The 22,253-nt window shown below is 39.3% G+C and overlaps 1 protein-coding gene across 4 annotated transcripts in view; it reads left to right on the forward strand.

Annotated features, from left to right (window-relative positions):
- LOC119724495 (phosphatidate phosphatase LPIN2-like) overlaps positions 1 to 22,253 on the forward strand; it is a 28,865-nt gene that overhangs the window by 2,045 nt on the left and 4,567 nt on the right. Inside the window, exons 2-18 of one of the 4 annotated variants that reach the window (XM_038195577.1) lie at positions 4,529 to 4,760; positions 5,066 to 5,158; positions 5,463 to 5,799; positions 5,890 to 6,277; positions 6,729 to 6,876; positions 7,854 to 7,904; positions 9,955 to 10,196; positions 10,827 to 10,958; positions 11,963 to 12,033; positions 12,648 to 12,811; positions 13,930 to 14,034; positions 15,223 to 15,281; positions 16,381 to 16,516; positions 16,869 to 17,017; positions 18,127 to 18,366; positions 19,969 to 20,098; positions 21,091 to 21,194. In XM_038195577.1, coding sequence (XP_038051505.1) covers positions 4,581 to 4,760; positions 5,066 to 5,158; positions 5,463 to 5,799; positions 5,890 to 6,277; positions 6,729 to 6,876; positions 7,854 to 7,904; positions 9,955 to 10,196; positions 10,827 to 10,958; positions 11,963 to 12,033; positions 12,648 to 12,811; positions 13,930 to 14,034; positions 15,223 to 15,281; positions 16,381 to 16,516; positions 16,869 to 17,017; positions 18,127 to 18,366; positions 19,969 to 20,098; positions 21,091 to 21,194 — 2,729 coding nt within the window. In that variant the 5' untranslated portion in view covers positions 4,529 to 4,580. Of the gene's footprint in view, positions 1 to 3,414; positions 3,519 to 4,528; positions 4,761 to 5,065; positions 5,159 to 5,462; positions 6,278 to 6,728; positions 6,877 to 7,853; positions 7,905 to 9,954; positions 10,197 to 10,826; positions 10,959 to 11,962; positions 12,034 to 12,647; positions 12,812 to 13,929; positions 14,035 to 15,222; positions 15,282 to 16,380; positions 16,517 to 16,868; positions 17,018 to 18,126; positions 18,367 to 19,968; positions 20,099 to 21,090; positions 21,195 to 22,253 lie in introns of those variants that run through there. The other 3 variants (XM_038195575.1, XM_038195574.1, XM_038195576.1) reach the window with 3 other exon arrangements.

The raw sequence follows: 22,253 nt of genomic DNA on the forward strand, positions 1-22,253 counted from the left end.
AAGCTCAGTCTAAAGGCATGGTCTTAGTTTCATTTTTATAAATTATATGTGGTGGTAATTTGTACTGAAAACAGCTGATGAGTTGCTTTCCTTTTTATGAAGAACAATCATTTCAACAAACATAAAAACATATGTTTGCATGGCTGGCTGAGTTCCAGCATGTCATTTCAGATTTTCATTCAATGATATTTTGCAATTCCTCCAAGTTGAAATGAAATGTTTGGAATTGTTCAAAGTCCTTGCCAGTATGCAGTACCGCCACTCATTAAACGCTCTTCCCCTGGCCTATTTATTTGGAAAAACACTCAGATGACAAACTGTAGTGTTCTACATTTTATTCTTAAATTTATTTAAGGGCCCCTTATGTCAATATAGTCGAACACAAACAACTGCTTGGAGACCATACAATTATCTTTGCTGATAGTGTGGCACACCACAGGCATGGAGCGATCATAGGTGGGATGGTATGGGGTGATTTCTGTTTATGTGGGTAAGGCCAGGAAGCAGTATTCTGATTGGATAACTGGACACAACAATGACACACCTCTTTTCCTTTGATTACCTGCTGTATTGTGGTATTCAATGCCTGCTTTGTTGTGTGAGCCTCTGGCCTTTAAAGACAGGATTAAGGTTACGTGTGAGGCACATGTGCACAAAGTGTCAGGGCCACTTCCCTTTATGTAAGTGGGTTTACAAATAGTTCGTCAACCTGAGGTTTTGTGGGAATCAACCAAATACAGGATCATGTGGATCCTTGTATACCAAAAATTCCCTCAAATTTTTCCTATATCTCCCAAAACATGGTTCCTGATACATGTATACATAATGCATGCCATACTGACATGTGGAAAAAAACACAGAAATTTGGTATATAAATTAAATTGAGATTTGGAATTTGTACCCTTCATTTGGAAGCTGGATTTAATGAAAATTGACAGCACTAAAATTAGACTCCCCCAATTTTTTTTTTTAATGCTATTGATAAAGTCATTTTATTATTTTGGTGTTCAAAGTACATGCACATGTACAATGTTACACATTATATAACCTTTTTTAAGTCAACATTATCCCACATGAAGCTAATTCTTATGGATAGTTCCATTACATTCAGTCTTCATAGCTAGTACTGTGTTATTCTGCTTGGCTCAGCAAAATACATGTACAGGAGGGTCAGGGTTGCAGAGGTACATTATGTACCGGTAGATCTCAGAAACAGCAGTTCACCTTGAAATGCAGCTGGTTTCAAAATCTGGCTTTTCATGATGAACATGCGCTATTTCATTGACCGGATAAATTACATTGTAGCTCATTTTATTCTGTAAATTTACAATGTTGCCTTCACCATTTTGTACAAATACTAGTACATGTATACAGTGCATGCTATGGGCCGTACGGACATAAATGTGTGTTATGTACCACCATAGTTGTACCGCTAATAATATTTGGCACTCTGCCAACTTTGGCGCATATCCAGCTGTGCACCTTTGATAGTATTTCTGTCATGTGACCCCAGTAATGGACCTTGACCCTGCCTCTGTTAAAAATTAATGAATGGTTTGCTTGTTACAAGTTTTGGGTTGGCAAATTTCCAGAAATGTCAATTTTGTTGGACTGCGTGTAATTTATTCAATTGGAAAAAACACCATTAAAGGGAAAATACAACATTTGCAAACATCAAAAAATAAAAATACCAAATCATTTTGAAATACCTTGCTGGACTGTTAGTGAATGACAGTGTAAAGCATCCTGTAAAATCATGGCACCTGGTATACTGTCATTTTCAAAAAAAGTGGTATTTTTGTATCAATTTCCAACGCTGGTCGGCCGACCAGCGTTGGAAAAAAAACTGGCTTTTTTTCAAATACTGGCCCCAATTGACCATCGCACTTGTTTGCAATCGATTACACACCTATGAACGGGTACAAGCCAGCTAGACTGGTTCCCTGACCTTACAATTCCCCAATGTATGTAAACTGCTCTGTTTCTTCTTATTGGAGTCAGGGAACCAGACTACAGGAAAATGATTGTTTTTCTTGGTTTTTATAGCATTTTCGAACCCAAAACCTCAAAAAAAGTCAGTGTAACTATATTTTCTATATATTTCCAACCCCCCAATTCCATCCATTTCTGAAAATTACAGCAAAAGCAACTGATGTATATTCCCTTTAAAAAAGGGATATGATTCAAACATAGCAATAGAGCAGACTTATATCTAAATCCTGAAGTGTACGGTACATGTATATGAATAATTGATCTAGACATGTAAGATACAAAAATAAAACAATTGATATTTTCAGCATTGCTGCATGTATAGCCAAAAGTTTGTTTTAAAGATGCGTTCCCCGTGCTATTTTCGAGTTTAATCCCGAGAAATAGATTCATATTCTAAATTAATACAAAAGCTCTTCACTTTTGAATGAGACATCAACCGAAAAGTGTTTTGAAATAAAAGACACAAGTTGAAACTTTATTAATAAAAAAAAAATTGAATTTTTTTAATTAAGAGCATAGGAAACGCAACTTCAAACTCCATTAGAAGAAAACTGGATTGTTTTTGGTATAAAAAGATACATTTGTTGGCAAGGCTGTTAGTGTAACAGTTGTTTCCTGATTGATTTATATTCAGCTATTTTTGTTTCATAACAAAGTAGGCTATCAGCTTTGGTCCAAAAATTGGGCCACCATAATCAGATGATCAAAAGGAGCAATGCTCAGCGATTTTTGGCTAGGTTAGGTATGCACCATGGACTAAGTTGGAAAATGCGTGATAGCTTTGCAGTGTGAGCAGTGGCAGTTTTTTTAGGTGTTATCGCTTTTTCTTTGTTTTTTCAAAATGACCCACAATATGCTTGTTACCGGAATAATTATATGTGGTAACAAGCATGTTTTGGCCGCCTTTTTTTTTTTAAAAGTGATAGCACCCAAAAAGCTGCCACCGCTGCAATGCTATCACATATTTTCCAACTACAGGGGTGCATACCTTGCCAAAATCACAATGAGCTTTATTCCCCTCATTTGATACCCACCAAACCCCAGGCTGATGGCCTAAAACTAAAAGGCCTAAATGAAAAAACTAAAAAAAGAAATTGGAACAAAGAAATACATTCAACTATTCTCTCAAAAATTCAAACTTGTTACACATTTGTACATGCCAACGATTTTATATTTAATTATTAACATGACCTCATCTTTGTGTGAGAGTTTTGCCAATATGATAAACAAACCATGTATTGTGTGTATGGGTGTATGCACGGATGCATGCTTGCTGGGAAGTGCATTGAAGGCAGATTAGCTGGTGTGTGGCTATCACATGATCACTACCTGATTGCATAGAGGATGACAGCACTGCGTCATGTCGGGTGAGGATGGTGTAGGTGTCAGATATAAGTGACCTCATTTGAGTGAGTAGCATTATTTAGCAGTGACTGGGGTTTTTCTGGGCCACAAAACTGCCTATGCCATCATTGCCAAAACAGCAGAGCCTTTAGTTAACAGGAACCGAGTCTCATCAAACACGGGTAAGCAAGGCATACCATTCACACAAGTTTACAAGTTAAACCGGGTTACATGGGTCGGCTGTACCGGTAGCTTTTGGATTTTCCACCTGGGTTATGTATGTAGGTAGGACCTTTCATGCCTGGTCTTGGCCAGGGTTAGTTTTTCACTTGTTCAGTGCTAGACCAGTGTAGAAGCCATTTTGGATCCTTGCTACTGCTGGTGTGAAAGGGCTCCCTGAAATCTCTGTTTTGGATTGAGTCCCACACAGAGATTTTGGAGAGTGTGAATTAAGCCTTCGAGATAGTCACCTGACTGTAGTTTATAAAACCCACATGTAGTATACTACATGTACATGCAGCAACACGCATGGACTTAACTGATCAAAACATGTGACATCGTTCCACTGTTATAAATAAGATGCTGGTTTTTCTGATAGAATCTTACATAATTTATTATATGCATTGTCATTGTTTTTCCCCTTTACATTATGCATACCGGTACCAGCAATTCCACAGGAAGTATGACAAAATATAGGAAGTTGTACCAAGAATATCATTCAATTAATGGCAAATTCACCAAGGGGCAGGCCGGCTGACTCAAGTTTGCTGTCATTTCTTTCATGTACATTAATCAGATGAAAATATGATTTCCACGTATATGAAGTCCCACGTGCGAACTTGCCTGGGGGCTCATCATGTTTCTTTCAATACCTTCCACAAATTCTCATTGGTGTAATTCCTACATAAACTGGTACGTGTACATGTACATTAAAAAAATGTTAATATTTGAATGATTACGAGATAATTTTGTTTCTCAATGATGCTAACACTCTGTTATGTTGAATGCATTACAGTTATTGGTTTTTTTTCTGTACCGGTACATTACAAAGACCGGCAATGCCACAGGAAGTATATACATTGGTATAAGAATTTGGACCAAGAATATCAATTACATGTACTGTTCCATGTTTTGTATTTGAAAATATTTGATACTTAACTGTAGCACCTTTTTTTCCGCTTTTATCACATAGATCACTCGTACCTAACTAGTGATGTAGAGAATCGTCTCAAGAAGCTACCACTATGAACTACGTGGGCCGTTTTCTGTCTTCCGTCAAGACATTTTACAGTGAGATCAATCCAGCAACGCTTACTGGCGCTATTGATGTCATCGTTGCACAACAGGACGATGGGTCTTTACTGTGTTCCCCATTCCACGTCCGATTTGGTAAAATGGGCGTGCTCCGAAGTAGAGAGAAAGTTGTAAGTGTCATTAAAAAGGATGGGTAGATCGGAAGACTAAAATACAAACATAGATTACCAGAAATCTTTTCACTTGGAAAATTGAACAAACTGGAAAATCTATTTCAACTTTAACTGTAGGTAGTGTCGTCTTTTGACCAATCATACTTTTACTGGCAAATCAGGGGGCTGTTGTTAAATACTCGCTCCTGTGTCCATGAATAGAAGAACTGTTTTACTTAAATTCAACAGATTTTTAGCTAAAGCCTACATGAGATGGGTTTTTTGGTGTGCATTATGGAATTATTCTGTTTCTTTCAATACAGGTTTACATAGAGATCAATGGAGAACAAGTGGATCTCCACATGAAATTGGGAGAGAATGGGGAAGCATTCTTTCTTGAAGAAGCGACAGATGAGGTAGATATACACAAGCTGGAAAAAAATTTATCAGTGTTGATGTGCCTAGATTCCATATCAGCGAAAGAAATGCAGCAAGCGTCGCAGATGAGAATCAAACTGCAACATATATGGAAATATTTCATCAACGCAAACTGCCGTCATGCTGCTATGCAGACCATGATGCTTATATATTCTTGACAGTCAAGCATGATTATGCAACTTTTAAAAAAATGTTCCTTGCTTGTGCCATCCAATTTGCCATAGAGGTACCTCAGCCCACATTTGACTCTTAATATTCTGTTTATTTGTATTGTTTTCAAAGGACAAAGTGCCTGCCCACTTGTGCTCTTCGCCACTGCTTTCCACAATCAATCTCATGGAAGATGGAATGAAAAAGCTCCACGCTGAAGCTAACCAGGTCCGCAGTGAATCAGAGAGTAGCAAGGAGTCAGACACCAGTCTAGGGAGAGACACCAGCTCAGCTGAGACACTGGAGAAGAAGGAGAGGAATGCTGAACGTGTCCTGGAAGCTTTGAAGGAACCTGAATCAGGAAATACAATAGTAGACATCCGGGACTTGACCAAGGATGAGCCCGTTGCCATCACAGTAGAGACCGAGATTGGTCGCGGCAAGAACAAGAAGCAACTCCAATTCAAAGGTGCTATCAAATCGTCCGACTTTGACATTGAGAATGGATCTGAAGACGAATCCCAGAAAAGTAATGTTGCCTCTGCTATCTCATCTACAGCCAAAGAAACACTAGTGAGGATCGAGAATGAGACTAAGTCCAACCGACGTGGAAGGATGACTAAGAAACGAAAGCACAGAAGCAGTGGAACAAAACCAACACGGACTGAGAAACCACCTTCTGATGGCTTCCCAGAGAAGTCATCCATCAGCCGTCGCCTCATGAACCTCTCAGAGTCTAGTACCTCATCTTCACAGCACTCCGACACTGACGAGGAGATCTTTGAGATGGAAGATGTATCTGAAGAGGAAGGACCTTCCGGAAGGGCCTTCAAACCACTCAAGAAGGCACAGAGTGAAGTATGGGGTGATGTGCACCAGGAGATGCTGAAAGTCCAGATACCTCAGCATCCACTATCTGATGGAGACATAACTCCAGCGATACTCAGGTAATTTTGAAAAGAGAACAGCTTAATTTTTTTTTTTGGTTTATCACTTTAGCTCCCAAAATACATTAGGCATTACAATATGGACCTTGTGCATTAAAACAGAAATCTTGGCCTGGGTATATAACTTAGCAGTATAACTTGGCACACATACGGTACCAGGAAAGGTACAGTTGTATGGATTTACTATCATAAACTGCTTAGGCTGGGTACTCATTCTGGTGTATTTTGAACCTTAAACAAATAGAGAAGATGGAATTAGAAAAAAACCTTGCTGATTTGCACATGTTGAAAATGATTGCGTGCAAGGAGAGTCAAACAATCTTTTTCAGACAGCTGATCATCACTTAGATGTAACAAACATGTTTTTTTTAATAGATTTTGGCATAGTTACACAGAATACTTACAGCTGTTTTTGATTTTTACGCACATTTTATAACGATTGGCATTGTAGTCCCGTGAGTACGCGCCCTCCATCACCAAAGAGTGATACAGAGCTAGAGATGGCACGTGTAGACCGTAAGCGTAGCAAGTCTACAGGTCACATCAGGTCAAGCAGTAGCACCGACAAGATTGAATGGAACTGGGGTGAGCTTCCAGGGGTAAGTACACTCAGTGATTTGCTGTGATTTGAACCTCCCTTGACCAGGTGTAAGTGTGGTAGCTCAAGTACCTGTGGTGGTGATGATAGGGTCGTGCTTTCTCTAGTTCACTTGTAATTTTATCGCTTTGGAAAGTTGATTACACTAGGAAACTTTAATCTCAGAAATTGATTTTGAACTGGAAGAAGTCCTGTTAGGTTTAATAAGTTCTAAACCAAAATTTTCCGAAATTTGAAATTAAGCTTAAATTACAAAATTTAAAGTGTAAATAATGGGAATGTAACATTTTGTGTCCCAGTAAGGAAGCCTTATTTGAACTTCTATCCAACTCAAGAAATTCTGAGTAGTAAATTTCTTAAACAAATTTATAGTTAACACCTTATATTTGGGGTGGTAAGTCCTTCAATTACCAGTTTCAGGCTTCTTTTCAAATTGTAAATAACATATTGGCACCATGTGTACATACTTTTCTTTAATACCTCAAATTTCAGGCAAAATGTCAAATTCCACTACATTAAGCCTGCCGCAACATTTTATTTGCAGTTTATTCCTTCTGACTGTCAATTTTAACTTACAGTAGTTATCCTGTAATGAAATCTTACAAAAACAGTAGTTTTGTTCATGTACATCTAGCATTCTAAAATTAAGATAATTGCACACTTGATCAATTAGTTTTGAACTTTCAGTTCTAGCATACTCATTTTTTTGTAGATTTGATTCAGTTAAATAGTCACCAACTTTACAGACTATCATTAAATCTTCAGCAATATTAATCTCTTGATTTGATTTGTTGGGTTTCTAACATCAATGTATCCTACATTTGCTTGAGCCCTTTCTGGAAAAAAACTGAACCTGCAAACATTACGTATCCTAGAATTGGTTGCAGCATTACTGGCTGGTATGTGGGAAATCACAGCAATAATGCTCTTGTTTCTTCACTAATTGATTTGCCAAACCTGACTTGTTCCCCCCTTCAGCGCCGCTTGTCCAGACGATCTTTGTCCGCTGCAGATGATGAAATGTTTGAGGTACCGGGTTTGTCTTCAAATTTCTTCCCTCCCTAGATGTTTCAAACCCCTCCCCCCCTCCCTTGTGATGCATGCATTGTGAACCGGTTACATGCATAAGTTTACCCAAGTTTTGTCTCACGTTTCTAATTGACTATTAGTCATGTCTTTTCCTTCATCATTGGTACCACTTCGAAGTTTAGTTTCTTCAAGAGGTTTCATTTCAATTTTGTTTTAATGTAAAAATGTACATGAGTCACCAAGGGTGTCAAATGTCATTGATAGGTCACTTTTCAAACAAACTCATGAAATTTTCTTATGAAATCAATCAGCTGATGCATGTATGTTGTTTACTTAACTTTGGTTGATGTCGGCATCAGAAAGCATCGTTTATTTACATGCGCATGTACGCATAGCTTGTGGACCTCATTTTCAGTATGAGCCATTGAAATTGGTGGCATGGAACCTGCAGATGTCATGAATGCAAATTAACGTCTGAAGGAAAATGAGGGGGAAAACATGTTGCAACAAACACTTTAAGTTTGGTGAAGTTATGGTTGTGGTTGATGGAATGGTTTTATTGAATCATTGGAATTATTTTGGTGAAGGTCAATTCATGTGCACTAGTATGAACAGATTTTTTAAAAACAAAACTGTTACATTTGTCTTATTTGTGATTTTTTTGACAAGTTTCTCGGCACTTTCATCTGGCACTTGTTATTCATTACAAATATGTGCAGCAAAAACATTGGCTGCTTTTTGTTTAAAATCACACCTTTACAAAGGTCAGTCACACTAGCCCTACTGTAATGTACATGTTTGAATTGTGGTGATGGAGCTGTTGTCTGGCATGTTTTTATTAAAAGAGGTGTGTCAAGTGACACACCTTAATAAGTACAGTGAAAGCCTGATTAAAAGCCCAATATCAAGTCTAAATATGGTTCTGCTGTGGCACACCGTTTATACTGATGAATTGATTGCATTCTCAGCTTGCCATCAGTGACATCACATAGGTTGCCATGAAATTAGATGTTCAGTCATGTCTTCGTGAATCTCCATTTTTTCAATTTGTATTGTTTATTCTTAAATGTGATTTATAGTGTTATCCTTTACCCTGTTGGTCATTTACCATTGATGTTTGACTAATTGTGAATTCTAAGCTTTAGTGTGTGTTCTCGTGTTTAGAGTTTATGATAACAGTGTTTTTTTCTTGAACCACTTTCTGCTATTTGCATTCTGCATGTTTTCTGTGCTGCACAGTAACTTCTGCTTTGATACTAACACATTGCCTCTGCTGTGTATAAAGTCAAAGTCGTTTTTGGTCACATAGTTTGTTGTGACAATTTTAACTCATCAGGTTTGAGTGGGTTTAATCAAGAATGTAGAAGAGATGGATTTAGATTGAAAAAGATTTCATAATGTATGCTGAGAAGCAGCCCATAGATTTGATTTCCAAACGGTAGGTGAACAGAACTTTCTTGTGGGCACTAGGTTGCATCCATGCATGTAGACATGTTAAAGTACCAGTGGGTTATGAAGAGTAATTCAAGACATATTTTGGGATTGGGTTATGCCTGTTGCCCTTTCCAATGTAATACTATAGGCACTGTTTCCTCCCACCCAAGCTTGTCAAGTTTTCACAATTAGCTCTTGGAAAGCACTGAACATACAATACCCGTTTGTTTCACAACTCTAGCATTAAGCCTCATGCATGTCATGGAACCGAACTTGTAGTCTACAGGCATGTATAAAGAAACTTATGGCTTCCCAAGTATTAAAGTAGGGAATTTTCGTGGGAAGATCAAAAGTCATGCATTATGCTGAAATCAGAGGTGTACAAGTGCAGTATGTAAATTTGCCCAGTAGTTGCCGAGTGTATTCCGCAAAACTGTGCCTTGGAATGAAAAGCCAAAACAACAACAATGCAAAAGATGAAATGCCAGCAATGTAAGGCTACATGTATGTACTGGTGTGGCAGTGAGTCATAGTTACTCGGGGAATATTGTATGGCACAGCTTTGAGTAACGATAGGTCAGATATAATGCTTAATATTTCTAATCCTTTCACACAGTCATTGCGAAACTTGAAAGGTAATGAAGACAAATCTGAGAAGGAGGAAGGAACGGTAGCTGAAGGGGAGTCCACTGATCTCGAGAGCCAACAGAAGACCGATGATAAGAAGTCAGTCTGGAGTAAATTTAATGTCTTCAGGAACATTCAACATAGTCAGGGTGTAGAGCAGGGCATGTACTTGCAAGACCTAGCATCTGAGGAGATTGATCCTGAAGTCTATGCTCTGTACTTCCCAGAAAGGTGAAGAACTCTTCTGTAATTCTCAAGAATCGACCTATCGCCGTTTGCAAGTTAGACAACCCTACAGAGTTTTTGTACACTAAATTTTCTTTGTCTCAGATTGTGCGCGTTCCGCGTCCATTTGTATATCATGTAAGTGGACAATATTTCACAAGCTGTGTTGACACGATTCTAACCCCTGATAGGTCAATTGTGTAGTTGCATACTCAACAATAACAGTATACACATTTTTAGTAAACTAGCCTCCCAAGGTGATCCATGTAGCCTGTTTTTTTTATAGAGGCGAAACAGAGGGACAGTAGACAGCTTCATGAATCATTGAGGAAGGCTAGTTTTACTGTACCACAAAGTAACAGTCTCAGTCATCAGTAGTTGTTTTATATCACTGCACCCACAGTCCCTTTTTAGAGAGAAAATTTACTTGTACTTTTTAAACCACCACCTCGTACATGTAAGTGTTTGAACCTAAATTTTTGGAGAGAGTGTCCTGACCTTCCATCTCTTGCAAATGGTCAGCGCTGTTTCAGTTAAGTTTTGTGTGACGCAGACTGTTTCAGTTCTGAACGCAAAACTTAAAAGAGGCTATCTGCTCATTAACTGTCTAATTGAAACGTGGGTTTTTTTGGTCAGGGCTGAGCGTTCCAATAGGATAGATGAACTCCGTGATGAGGACAAGTCTTCTGATCTTGGGTCATCCCTTCCACAGTCTCCTAACACAGTGGAGGAGGTGTCTGGAGGTGTGGCTTACCAGGATGATAGCAGGTAACTGTGAGAGTTTTGGAATTTATGTGTTAGTGGTAACATCAAGGGGCGTTATTAAGGGAATAAATGTGTGCTCCGGAGGTTTTTATCACTCTGTTTAATACCACTTAGAGTCTGGGTGCTGATAATTACCCGAGCCGGAGGCGAGGGTAATTATCAGCACCCAGACTCTAAGTGGTATTAAACAGAGTGATAAATACCGACGGAGTACATATTTATTCCCATTCATAAATACCTTTTCGGTAAAAAAAAATCTATAATTCGTTCAAAACATCCCGATTTTGTTCAACAAATTCACTTTATGCTTTTTGAAACATCCCTCTTGCAAAATAATGGAGTGTTCAGCTGGCGAGTAAGATGTAAACAACCCTTTTATGGAGATTGACGCGCGCGTAACATGTTCTGCGCGATGTCACGCAGAACGCACCTGGCGCGTTGCGTTTTGAATTTAGAACTATAAAATTCTAACTCCCTGGTAGTGTTGCGCATGCCTACGTGAGGATTGTGAATGTTCAACCAATGAAACGATAAGAGGCACTGGATTTTTAGGAGTCCACATTTTATTGTGACACTGGAAAAGTGTTTAAGACCAGCTAGCCATGTCTTTATCATCCGCTTAATACCGGCCACGTGACGGGCTCTTGACCAATAGGAATGGCTAAACTGTCTGAGGTATTTATGAATGAGAGTTAAAAGTCATTGATTGTTTTCTTCCTAACGATACCATTTCAAGCAGAATAATTTCACAGGGTATATGATACCAATCCTTTGTCACTTTGAACAAGGTTTTTCCTCGTTAAATCAGTAGTTTCGTTTCTGGGTAATTACCAATATTTCTACATGCCTTTAAACTTGACAAAAGTCATAACCATTCAGTTCAGATACAGCCTTACATGATGTTAAAGCAAATTTAGGTAGAGTCTTAGTTGAGGAAGTTGCAAGGGTCAGGGATTCTGATGTAGATTGTTACCCTACTCACCACCTTTGATTGGATTCTATTTCAGTGAGTCTTCCATGGAACTTCAGATGTCACTCTGTGGTGGGCTGAAAGAGGAAGATGACAGTGTACCCCACGGTGAGTAGAGAGTAGAGACAACAACTCATGAGGTTTGGGTATAGGGCTTTGATTTTGCTTGTCCAAAAAAGCACCTCTTTCCTCCAATATTGACATTTACTCCATCCCATAAATATTCAGACACTTAACACATTGTGTTAAGGGACACTTACCATGATTACTACACAACATAAATAGACACCAGGAAGGCACAGGTATCTATGGGCTCCCTGCACAAGTACCCCCTTTCAGTGACATTTGAAGGCATTGCCGACGACGCCTGACACTCACACGAAGATGCTATGGCTTTGTGTACATTCAGAATAAAATAAGTCGTGCATACTTTGCGCCATACGCGCGCAAACCAGTACGCACACGCAGTGTGTGCCGTCCACTGGGCTCTGGAATGTGGTAAATAAATGCCCTCTCTGTTTGCGCATGGAGCCCATTAAAACTTTTTGGGCAAGGTTGGGGAAATAAAGGAGAGTCTAGGGACCATAAATGTTAGTCATTGCTAAGAGCTAAGTTTTGGCACTATGACCCCCAACAAACAAAAATACAATAAGTACTGATCAATCTTGAAAGTGTTTATCAAGCTCGTATCAAGCTTGTTTTGAAATAAAAATTCTTTTCAGATGTCTTTATGAAGCACCTAGTGACGTATGATGAGTTCTGCAAGTCTCCAGGACTTCTCTCCAACCCTAACCTTGTAGTCAGACTCGATGCCAAGTACTACAATTGGCAAGCAGCAGGACCTGTCATCATCTCCTACCTTGCATTCCGTAGACCCCTCCCTGAGGTACAGAGACAGGCATAAACTACCATTTTTAGGAGGGGAGAATATTTTCAGGAAAAAGATATGATAGATATTTCTGCGTAGCTTAAAATACTACACATATCGATATGAGAACTTTCCTTTGGAACATTTAAATCTCCTCACACAGACATGTTCACCCAGGCGGGCGAAATCTTTAAAAATTAATTTCTCCCGTTTGGAAGACCGTATCTTCATTCAACATGTTCAACTTTCAGGGTTTGTTTCCCCTATAATGATCCAAATATGTGCTAAAAATCGTTTTGATATGTTCAGTACTTTTCATTGAAATTGGAAACCATGCAAGTGAGTTAATTTGGTTGGCAAAAAATCCTCTTCGAAATTTACCTTGGATTTAGTGCAAGTGTAACACAAGTGTTTGCAACAACAGATTAAGCTGAAAGTCGGAATATACTTAGATGATATAAGTGTTCAACTACTCGTGAAATAACAACTTGAGGGGATTCCTAGAAATTGAGATAAATACATAGATTTGGGGACGTTTTCGAATGATTTCTTCCAGACTTGAAGGTCAGCTTTACCAGTAACCAGAATTGACGTTTTGGCATCGATGACGCCAATTTTTTTCGCTGACATGAAGTTTAGAATTTCTTCTTCCGTTATAATTTACCATTTCAATCATACTGAGCATATTTTCTGAGAAACACAACGTACAGAAGGCCATGTTTTTTTGGGGTGCATGAATTTCACTGCTCTGATAGTAGCGTCCAAGTGCGTAATTGGATTAACTTTGTTTAACAACGGCGACGCTTAGGCATTCGCAACAACACGGCTGCTACATGTCATGTCAAAGTTTTTTGGGAAGGCAGTTAATACCGGAAAACATTTCCATAACTATTTTCTACTAGGTGCCTCATGCGTATCTTTTTACCTGCTTCACTAAGCTTCTGTCCTCCCACTGAAATTTGCAAAAATGAATGTTTTTAATTGTCAGTTATTAGCATAATGTAATTTTTAGGTGTTCTTTGGCTAAATTCTGACACACATTTGAAATTATTTCATAGCATTCTTGGCTTTGCAATTATTTGTGATTAAGCCCATCAATAAGGATAAGGATGTTAATAATTGTCTCTTTTTTTTAGCCTGTTGTGACGACACTCATGAAAGACCAAGTTCCCAAGGGGAAGCGTAGCCTGACCTCCTGGCTATGGGGCCCTGCCAAACCACCGACAACACCAACCAAAAAGGTGAGACACACAAACAAATGCTTCAGTTATCTCTGGCCCAGAAGGACACAGCAAGTGGTCAAGAAAAAGTGGTCTTAATTTTTATTACGATGCTTCACATGGAATGCTTCACATGAACTGTGACTTCATTCTGTCTATAAGGTCCGTGCGCCAACAAAAGAGGGCGTGTTTTTACCACTTTTGAGAGCCCCGTGGATGGGACACACAGCGTGTGTGTACTGTACTGTACTGGTTCCCACGTGAAGTACGCACAACTTCCTGAATGTGTCAAAGCTATTAGCCACAGTGTCTTCGCATGAGCATCAGGCGTTGTTGGCACGCGAATACGTTCGAATTTAACTTGCGATGGTCTCCTAGACTAATCCTCGCTCCCAATAACTTTGGATCATTCGAAATACGCAATTGATGCACCGGGGACTAGTCGAGGTCTCCCCCAACTCGCCTTTTCTAGCCGTTGAAGGGGCCCATAGATACCTCCACAGTCTAATCAGATAAGTGGGATAAAACACAGTTCAACACAGTTTTGCTGAAAAATAGAGTGCATACCTTTAGAAAACATAATGGTTCTGTTTAAATCTTCTCTCTTAACCTGGTAATCACTTACATCCAAGCTGTCAAGTTAAGACAAGGCAAGCCCAGTGAGGGTGGTCCTAGAGTGCACATAGTTCTATTCAATTGATTCAGAATGACTGTTCACTGTACTGGAAGTCTTTTCATGCATGTGGCCTGAGCAATGAGCCTGATTTAGCTCATTCATTCGTTGACACTGCGGGTTAATCCTATACAATAGCACTGCTTGACTCACAAGTGACAGTCAGTCAGTCAGGTTCAAAGAGGACACTAGGCTGACCCTCTGGGACCAGCACAAAGTGCAGACTTTATGGAATTGGCAGCCAAGCCAATCTGCTGTAAACAATGCTGAGAACTTCATGGCAGGACGATTCTGTGGATGTTGTTCAAAATCCTGCCGCTAGTGCCGGATTCAATGGGTCTGTTGTAGATAAACGTACCCGCAACTTATCCCAGATATTTTGATATGACCTTTTGCTCAATTACATTTGATAGTCGTCTGCCCGATTATTTGGACTACTATCCTGGACTTAGTTGGGAGATATTGTGTACTACTCCCCTTGATGTTTCACCCTGTTAATTACTTCTACTGATCATCGTCCATATTTCTAAATACAGGGGTCTGAGTCTAACGGTGAAGCCAGCGGTGAAGTGGCCCAAGATAGAGAGGAATCAAGGTGGGTATGACATGGCCAGTCTAGGGCTAAGCCTGAACCATGTCAGCAGTCACTAACACAGAGGCAGTTACGATGTGACAGTAGGCCTGGTGAATCATCCTTCTAAATTCAAAATGCTGCTACATTTACATTTGAAACAATGTAGCAAAAACTTGCAAGTTGAGAGTGAATTTTGAATCTAAACTGGAACACTTTCCCTGTCAAATAAGTGATATATGAAAATATATAATTGTACAGTTGACGTTTTTTTAAAGGGTCCATGCAGTGAATTGTCCTTAGATTCACATTTTGTGCAACTTTCTACTCCTCTTAAATGTGTGAAAACTATTTGACATCCCTTATTGGTTCATTTCATTAAAAAGTGCACTTCTTGAAACATTTTAAAATTCCCATGCTTTTCTTGACAACTGAGAGCACTGTTGCCGTGATGTCATTTGAGGAAAAAGCGGTTCAGTTTAGGGGTTTTCTGTTCAAATTGTGAAGCCAAAATTTGCTCAATGAAAACATTTGTGAGAAAGGCTTACTCACTGCCATGTACTTACACAACAAAGAATAATAAAGAAAACACCATGCGCACTTAACACAGCAAAATATCCAAAATTCTAGCAACTTTTAGTGCTGAAATAGCTGTAACATTGAGGTTTCTGCCCAGAATGACATCACAGTTTTGCTCATGAATATGGAAATTGGCATTGGCATAAAAACCCACAAAACACCAAAATACCCTTCAAAATGGCAAAACGAAAATTGAAAATGAGGTTAAATGGGACACAAAGGTTCATTTTCAAGGATAGCATTAAAAAAAACTATATTGCATGGGCCCTTTAAAGAGTAATGTCTTATGAGATTAAACTAGCTTAAAAAAAGATTGTTTTGCAGTTTCTTTTCGAGTAACATTGAATTTTTACACATATTTATATCGTTTATTATGTTCTTTCGTTATATGATCAACCAGTGAAGTATAGTTTAAGTCTTAAGTAATTAAAAAACTGAGTCAAGACCAAGAAGGTTTGTTTTGCTGAGCTGCAGTCAATTCTAATTCTGTCTCAGTTAGTCTGTTATGATTCTTGACTTACAAGTCTACCGTCTTATTCTACAGGCATCGAGATGACACTGTGTATTGGAGTGACGAGACTGAATCCAGTGAGAAAGCTGCAGAACCAGACCATCAGACAATCTCTGGCTCTCCTAGTAACATCTACAAGAAGTCCATCAGGCTGTCATCCGACCAGCTGGTGAGTTGGATCTCATCAAGTTAGTAATAATAACAAGAATAATATGGACTTGTATAGTACACATATCAACCATACAGTTTCTTATGTTGCGGTCCAATAGTATTATTACCCCTGCTCATTGGGCCAATGAGACATTCCAAAGACCATCTCTGCTCCCTGGGCAGTATAGGGCTCGATGCTGCCATATTGTCACAATAGAACCTAAGTCGTAATCCATCATGCTCAGGATACAGTAGATTCAAATCTACAATCAGTCATTTCTGAAGACAGCACCCCTCAAAACCAACATAACAACACCAGTCTTCAGCCTTATTCAATTGATTTTTACACAATTTTGGCCTGCTTTTCACAGGCGAAGTTGAATTTGAAGCCTGGTCCAAACGTTATCAAGTACTCAGTAACAACCAGGTATCAAGGCACAACATCGTGTGAATCTACTATATATCTCTGGAAACACGACAGCAAGATCATCATCTCCGACATTGATGGAACCATCACAAGGTATGAACAACCAGTTCTCACATTGATATTATTGCTGTCATCTTTCACTTACACTATTTTGCTGAGCAACTCAAATGTAACGTGTAGCAACCCAAATGTGCAAGTAGCAACTCAAATGTGACATGTAGCAACTCAAGTGTGACAATTGCAAGTAGCAACTCAAATGTAACATGTAGCAACTCAAATGTGACATGTAGCAACTCAAATGTGACATGTAGCAACTCAAATGTGACATGTAGCAACTCAAATGTAACATGTAGCAACTCAAATGTGGAAGTAGCAACTCAAATGTGACAATTGCAAGTAGCAACTCAAATGTAACATGTAGCAACTCAAATGTGACATGTAGCAACTCAAATGTGACATCTGGCAACTCAAATGTAACATGTAGCAACTCAAATGTGACATGTAGCAACTCAAATGTGACTGTAGCAACTCAAATGTGACATGTAGCAACTCAAATGTGACATCTGGCAACTCAAGTGTGACATGTAGCAACTCAAGTGTGACAATTGCAAGTAGCAACTCAAGTGTAACATGTAGCAACTCAAATGTGACATGAAGCCACTCAAATGTAACATGTAGTAACTCAAATGTGACATGTAGCAACTCCAAATTGACATGATTTCTTCCACTTGGGGGCACATTTCATGAAGATATAAAGCTTTTTTGTTGGGCATAGGGGGGCAGCTAACAATCCCCTTTGTACCTATGTCACTAACTGACTGACTGACACCTTGACCCAAAACGATCACTTGAATGACCACTCAGACCCCTTAGGCCAAGTAGTTGGGGACAAGCTTTAACTGGCCTGACTTGTCTTTTTTAAGCTATTGTTTTCTTAACCCCCCCCCCAAAAAAAAAACCTTGTCTAGATTTCATAAAAGGCATACTGCTATTGACTATTGACTAGTTTTCTGCTGATTTAGCAGCCCCATGAAATAAATGTTGCACCGAGCAACTTTGCTGAGTTATAAACTGGTTAATTATGAATCAAAATAAGGAAAGCTAACCCATAACATATTGTGCCCGTTCCTCAATAGTTTTCCTTCCCTTTATCACCTGATATCACTTTGAACATTGTTTCATCAATTTCCTCCTGCATCCAGGTCTGATGTCTTTGGCCAGATCTTACCCGTCCTCGGCAAGGATTGGACCCATGGTGGAGTCGCTCAACTCTTCTCTCAAATCCAGAAGAATGGTTACGTTGTCCTATACCTATCCTCCAGGGCCATTGGCCAGGCTAGGCATACCAAAGGCTTTCTCAAAAGCGTCTGTCAGGATAAATTTGCACTGCCGGATGGACCACTGCTGCTCAATCCTAGCTCACTCATACGGGCATTCCATAGGTGAGATGGCTTCATATGAAATGTGTTACCCCTGATCAATGGGCTTGGAGTCTTAGCGAATATTCAATTTCTAGCAAACTACTTTGCCTCATGAAATCTAATAGCCCTTAGGGGTTAGGTCATTACACTGTGTTTACCATTGTTGGAACTGTGTGGGAATATGTAGAATGATTGTTTGGTTCACCACTTTTTATATTTTAGCTCCATCTACAAAATTGAGACCACCTATAACATTTTAAGGGTTTTTAAGCCCTCGTTATAAATAAATGAATTTAACTGACAAATTCAACTTCTGGTCCATGTTTTATGTTAGACATGGATGTCAGCAAATAGCCATTTATATGTAAACATGATTTGAAACTTAATATTGGATTTTTCTCTTCACTGACGTATAAGCAATGGAAAATCACAAGCCTTGTAGAAAAAGAACAGTGCTTGTAACATACACCGACTAGGGCAAAACCCGAAATTTAAAGTTAATATCTCCTTGACTCAAAATTCCATCAAACAAAAAAAGTCATGGTTTAAAAGAAATCACAACATGTACATAATTCATACTCTAGTCAGCAACACTGAATAGTTCCTGCCTTATTCTTACAATGCAACTCAGTATACACAGTACAACACCGTTACATCTAAGGTCTATGTAGCACTTGGAAACTTATTCAAATGTATACAGGATTACTGGTTACAGTGTTTCCAAAGAGGAAGAGGCCATTCTTGGAAATTATGTACATTTGAAATGTTAGTTGTGCTTTTGTTTCAGTGATCGACACTTGGCCAAGTTAGAGACTTTAAATGAAGTCGCATGTATTGATGGTGTAGAGCACTGCGCCCTTCATAATAACCCAATCTATATGCTTCAGTTGTTTGTCAAGTAGGATTGTTAAACTGTTGTGTATTTCTTGCAGAGTTGTAACGAGTCACTGATTTTTGTGACTCGAGTCGAGTCGAGTCATTTTAAAGAAGTGACTCGAGTCGAGTCATTTTAAAGAAGTGACTCAAGTCGAGTCGAGTCATTAGGTCAAAAGGTCGAGTCGAGTCGAGTCAAATATTTAGCTCAAGTCAATTCGAGTCCCGATTATTTGATCACTATATACCAAAATTTATAAAAGGAGGCCATAAGTTTAGCCAGCGTTCGAATCCAAGAGCTTTATAAGAAATCGCCCAAAACCAATGATGAAACAGCGAATTAGAAAATGTGTTTAAAAATCTGGTTCCTGGATAGTATTTTGTGCGTTCTAGAACCATGAGATGGGAGTCTGTGACACGTTGTATATTTGTACATGACTGCTATTCGCAAAGTAAAGTGAGCATAAATTTTGCACCGTAAGTCATTGCAAATACTTTCCGCAAAGTTGCGCTTTTATTTTTGGGACTCGAGTCTTATTAGCCTTCGCTCGAGTCAAGTTGAGTCTTCTGATGAGGGACTCGAGTCGAGTCGAGTCATTTGCTCGCAGTGACTCGAGTCGAGTCGAGTCATTTACCCTTAAGGACTCGAGTCAAGTCGAGTCACCAAAAATTGTGACTCGAGTTGGACTCGAGTCGAGTCACTGACTTGAGTCATTACAACTCTGATTTCTTGGCTCTTCCATTTTGCAGGGAGGTGATTATCAAGAAGCCTGAAGAGTTTAAGATCCGATGTCTGAAGGACATTCAATCATTATTCCCATCCAGCATGAATAGCACGCCCTGCAACCCCTTCTATGCTGGCTTCGGTAACAGAATCAATGTACGTATCTTTGGTTTTACATCTACAACCTACCTTCAAAGATTACTACAGGAAACAGTCAAATGAATTTTTGCTTGAGTGAACAAAGATTTGACTGAGACAGGATTAGACTCTCTGAATAGTTCACCAACACTCCACCATCTACAATCCCGCTGGATTGCAGGGTCCAGTCCAGTGACGAAATCATCTACAGTGATTTCTGTAACTGAAATCAACTGATTATAGTGATTTATCACACTTCTGATTATTAGGCCAAAAAAAAAAAGTTTCTGGTATGCGCGCGCGTCGCCGTAGCCATGCGCGTCGGCAAAATGAAAAAGTTTTTTTTTCAATGAAAGATGATGTTTCAAAACCGCCAAACTCACTGGTTTGACTGGAATCCTGCTGCTGCACAATTTTAACGTGTTTTTAGGTTGGGTTATGGTCGAGAATAAGCTTGATGTGGCCTCTCTGGACTCCCATATATTTGCACTAAGTTTAGTCGGGCACCATTTGCAGTCATCAGCCGACATTTGAAGCAAAAAAATCAGGTAAAAAAAAAAGGAAAAAAAGTCGCGTCGCCGCACCACTTTTTGGGCAAGCTCCATACCAGAAACCGGAGACTTTTTTTTTGGCCTTAGTAGCAATGTCAAATGCTCCATTTGAAATCACATTTGAGCAAGTCACACCATCATCTTTCCTGCAATTATACATTGAAATCAGTCAAAGTTTATACTTTCCATTATATTCTGAACTTTTGAGTAGCATATTTACATCACACAGATATAAGTTGAATGTTTACAAATATGATTTTTGAAAAATTAAAATTTGTTAAATTTACACTATTCTGTCTGAGTGTACCCTGACTAAAATTCAAAATGAACCCACTGCCAAGCTTGAAAGGTTTAATGATTGTATTGCAGAGTTTGAAAGTCACTGTGATTGGAACTTGGAAACTGAAATGATAGGACCACAAATTCTGATACGGAGTTCTGTGTGTGTGTTTTTGACAGGACACTTGGGCCTATAGGGCAGTAGGCATTCCAGTATCCAGGATCTTCACCATCAATTCACAGGGGAAAGTCACCCACGATCACACCTATACCTTCCAATCCTCGTAAGTAAACCTACACTGGCTATGTGAATGTGTCATACATTAACTACCTGATATTGGACTTTCACAAATTCGGGATAGTTCCAAGCAAAAATACTTTTGTGCTAGTCAAAATGTGGAGAAAAATGGGCCATAGTGCTTAAGATAGCTTAAGTGGTAAACTCTTGCTGATGTTTATTGCAACTATTAGTTAATGTAGTTGTTGACATTACTTGAAGCTGTCCTGGTGGAAAGAATGTCTTAGATGACTTCATTGACCAAAACAATCCATATCATAGTATTCCTAAATGAATGGTAAATTGTGTTGCATTGTTCAGTGCGTCAAAGCAGTAAATGGCATTGACCAACAGAGGGCGCTATTGCATGACATGCAATAATGCACAAAGCTCACTTGCATTGAATATCACTGTCAACGCTGGCAGTGTGTCGTGGACGGAGAGAAACGAGATGACGGGCAGCAATTACAAAGCTCACTTGCACTGAATATCACTGTCAACGCTGGCAGTGTGTCGTGGACGGAGAGAAACGAGATGACGGGCAGCAATTACAAAGCTCACTTGCACTGAATATCACTGTCAACGCTGGCAGTGTGTCGTGGACGGAGAGAAACGAGATGGCGGGCAGCAATTACAAAGCTCACTTGCACTGAATATCAATGTCAACGCTGGCAGTGTGTCGTGGACGGAGAGAAACGAGATGACGGGCAGCAATTACAAAGCTCACTTGCACTGAATATCACTGTCAACGCTGGCAGTGTGTCGTGGACGGAGAGAAACGAGATGACGGGCAGCAATTACAAAGCTCACTTGCACTGAATATCACTGTCAACGCTGGCAGTGTGTCGTGGACGGAGAGAAACGAGATGACGGGCAGCAATTACAAAGCTCACTTGCACTGAATATCACTGTCAACGCTGGCAGTGTGTCGTGGACGGAGAGAAACGAGATGACGGGCAGATCAATAAGCTAGCAATATTACTACACCATTGAAGACTTCTAAAACTCAAATTTATATTTGTCATTTCACATCAATATTCATTTTCTGAAATGTTTTTGGTCATTG

This window comes from Patiria miniata, unplaced genomic scaffold (assembly GCF_015706575.1).
Source record: "Patiria miniata isolate m_02_andy unplaced genomic scaffold, ASM1570657v1 HiC_scaffold_18, whole genome shotgun sequence".
In the NCBI taxonomy this organism is placed as follows: Eukaryota; Metazoa; Echinodermata; class Asteroidea; order Valvatida; family Asterinidae; genus Patiria; species Patiria miniata.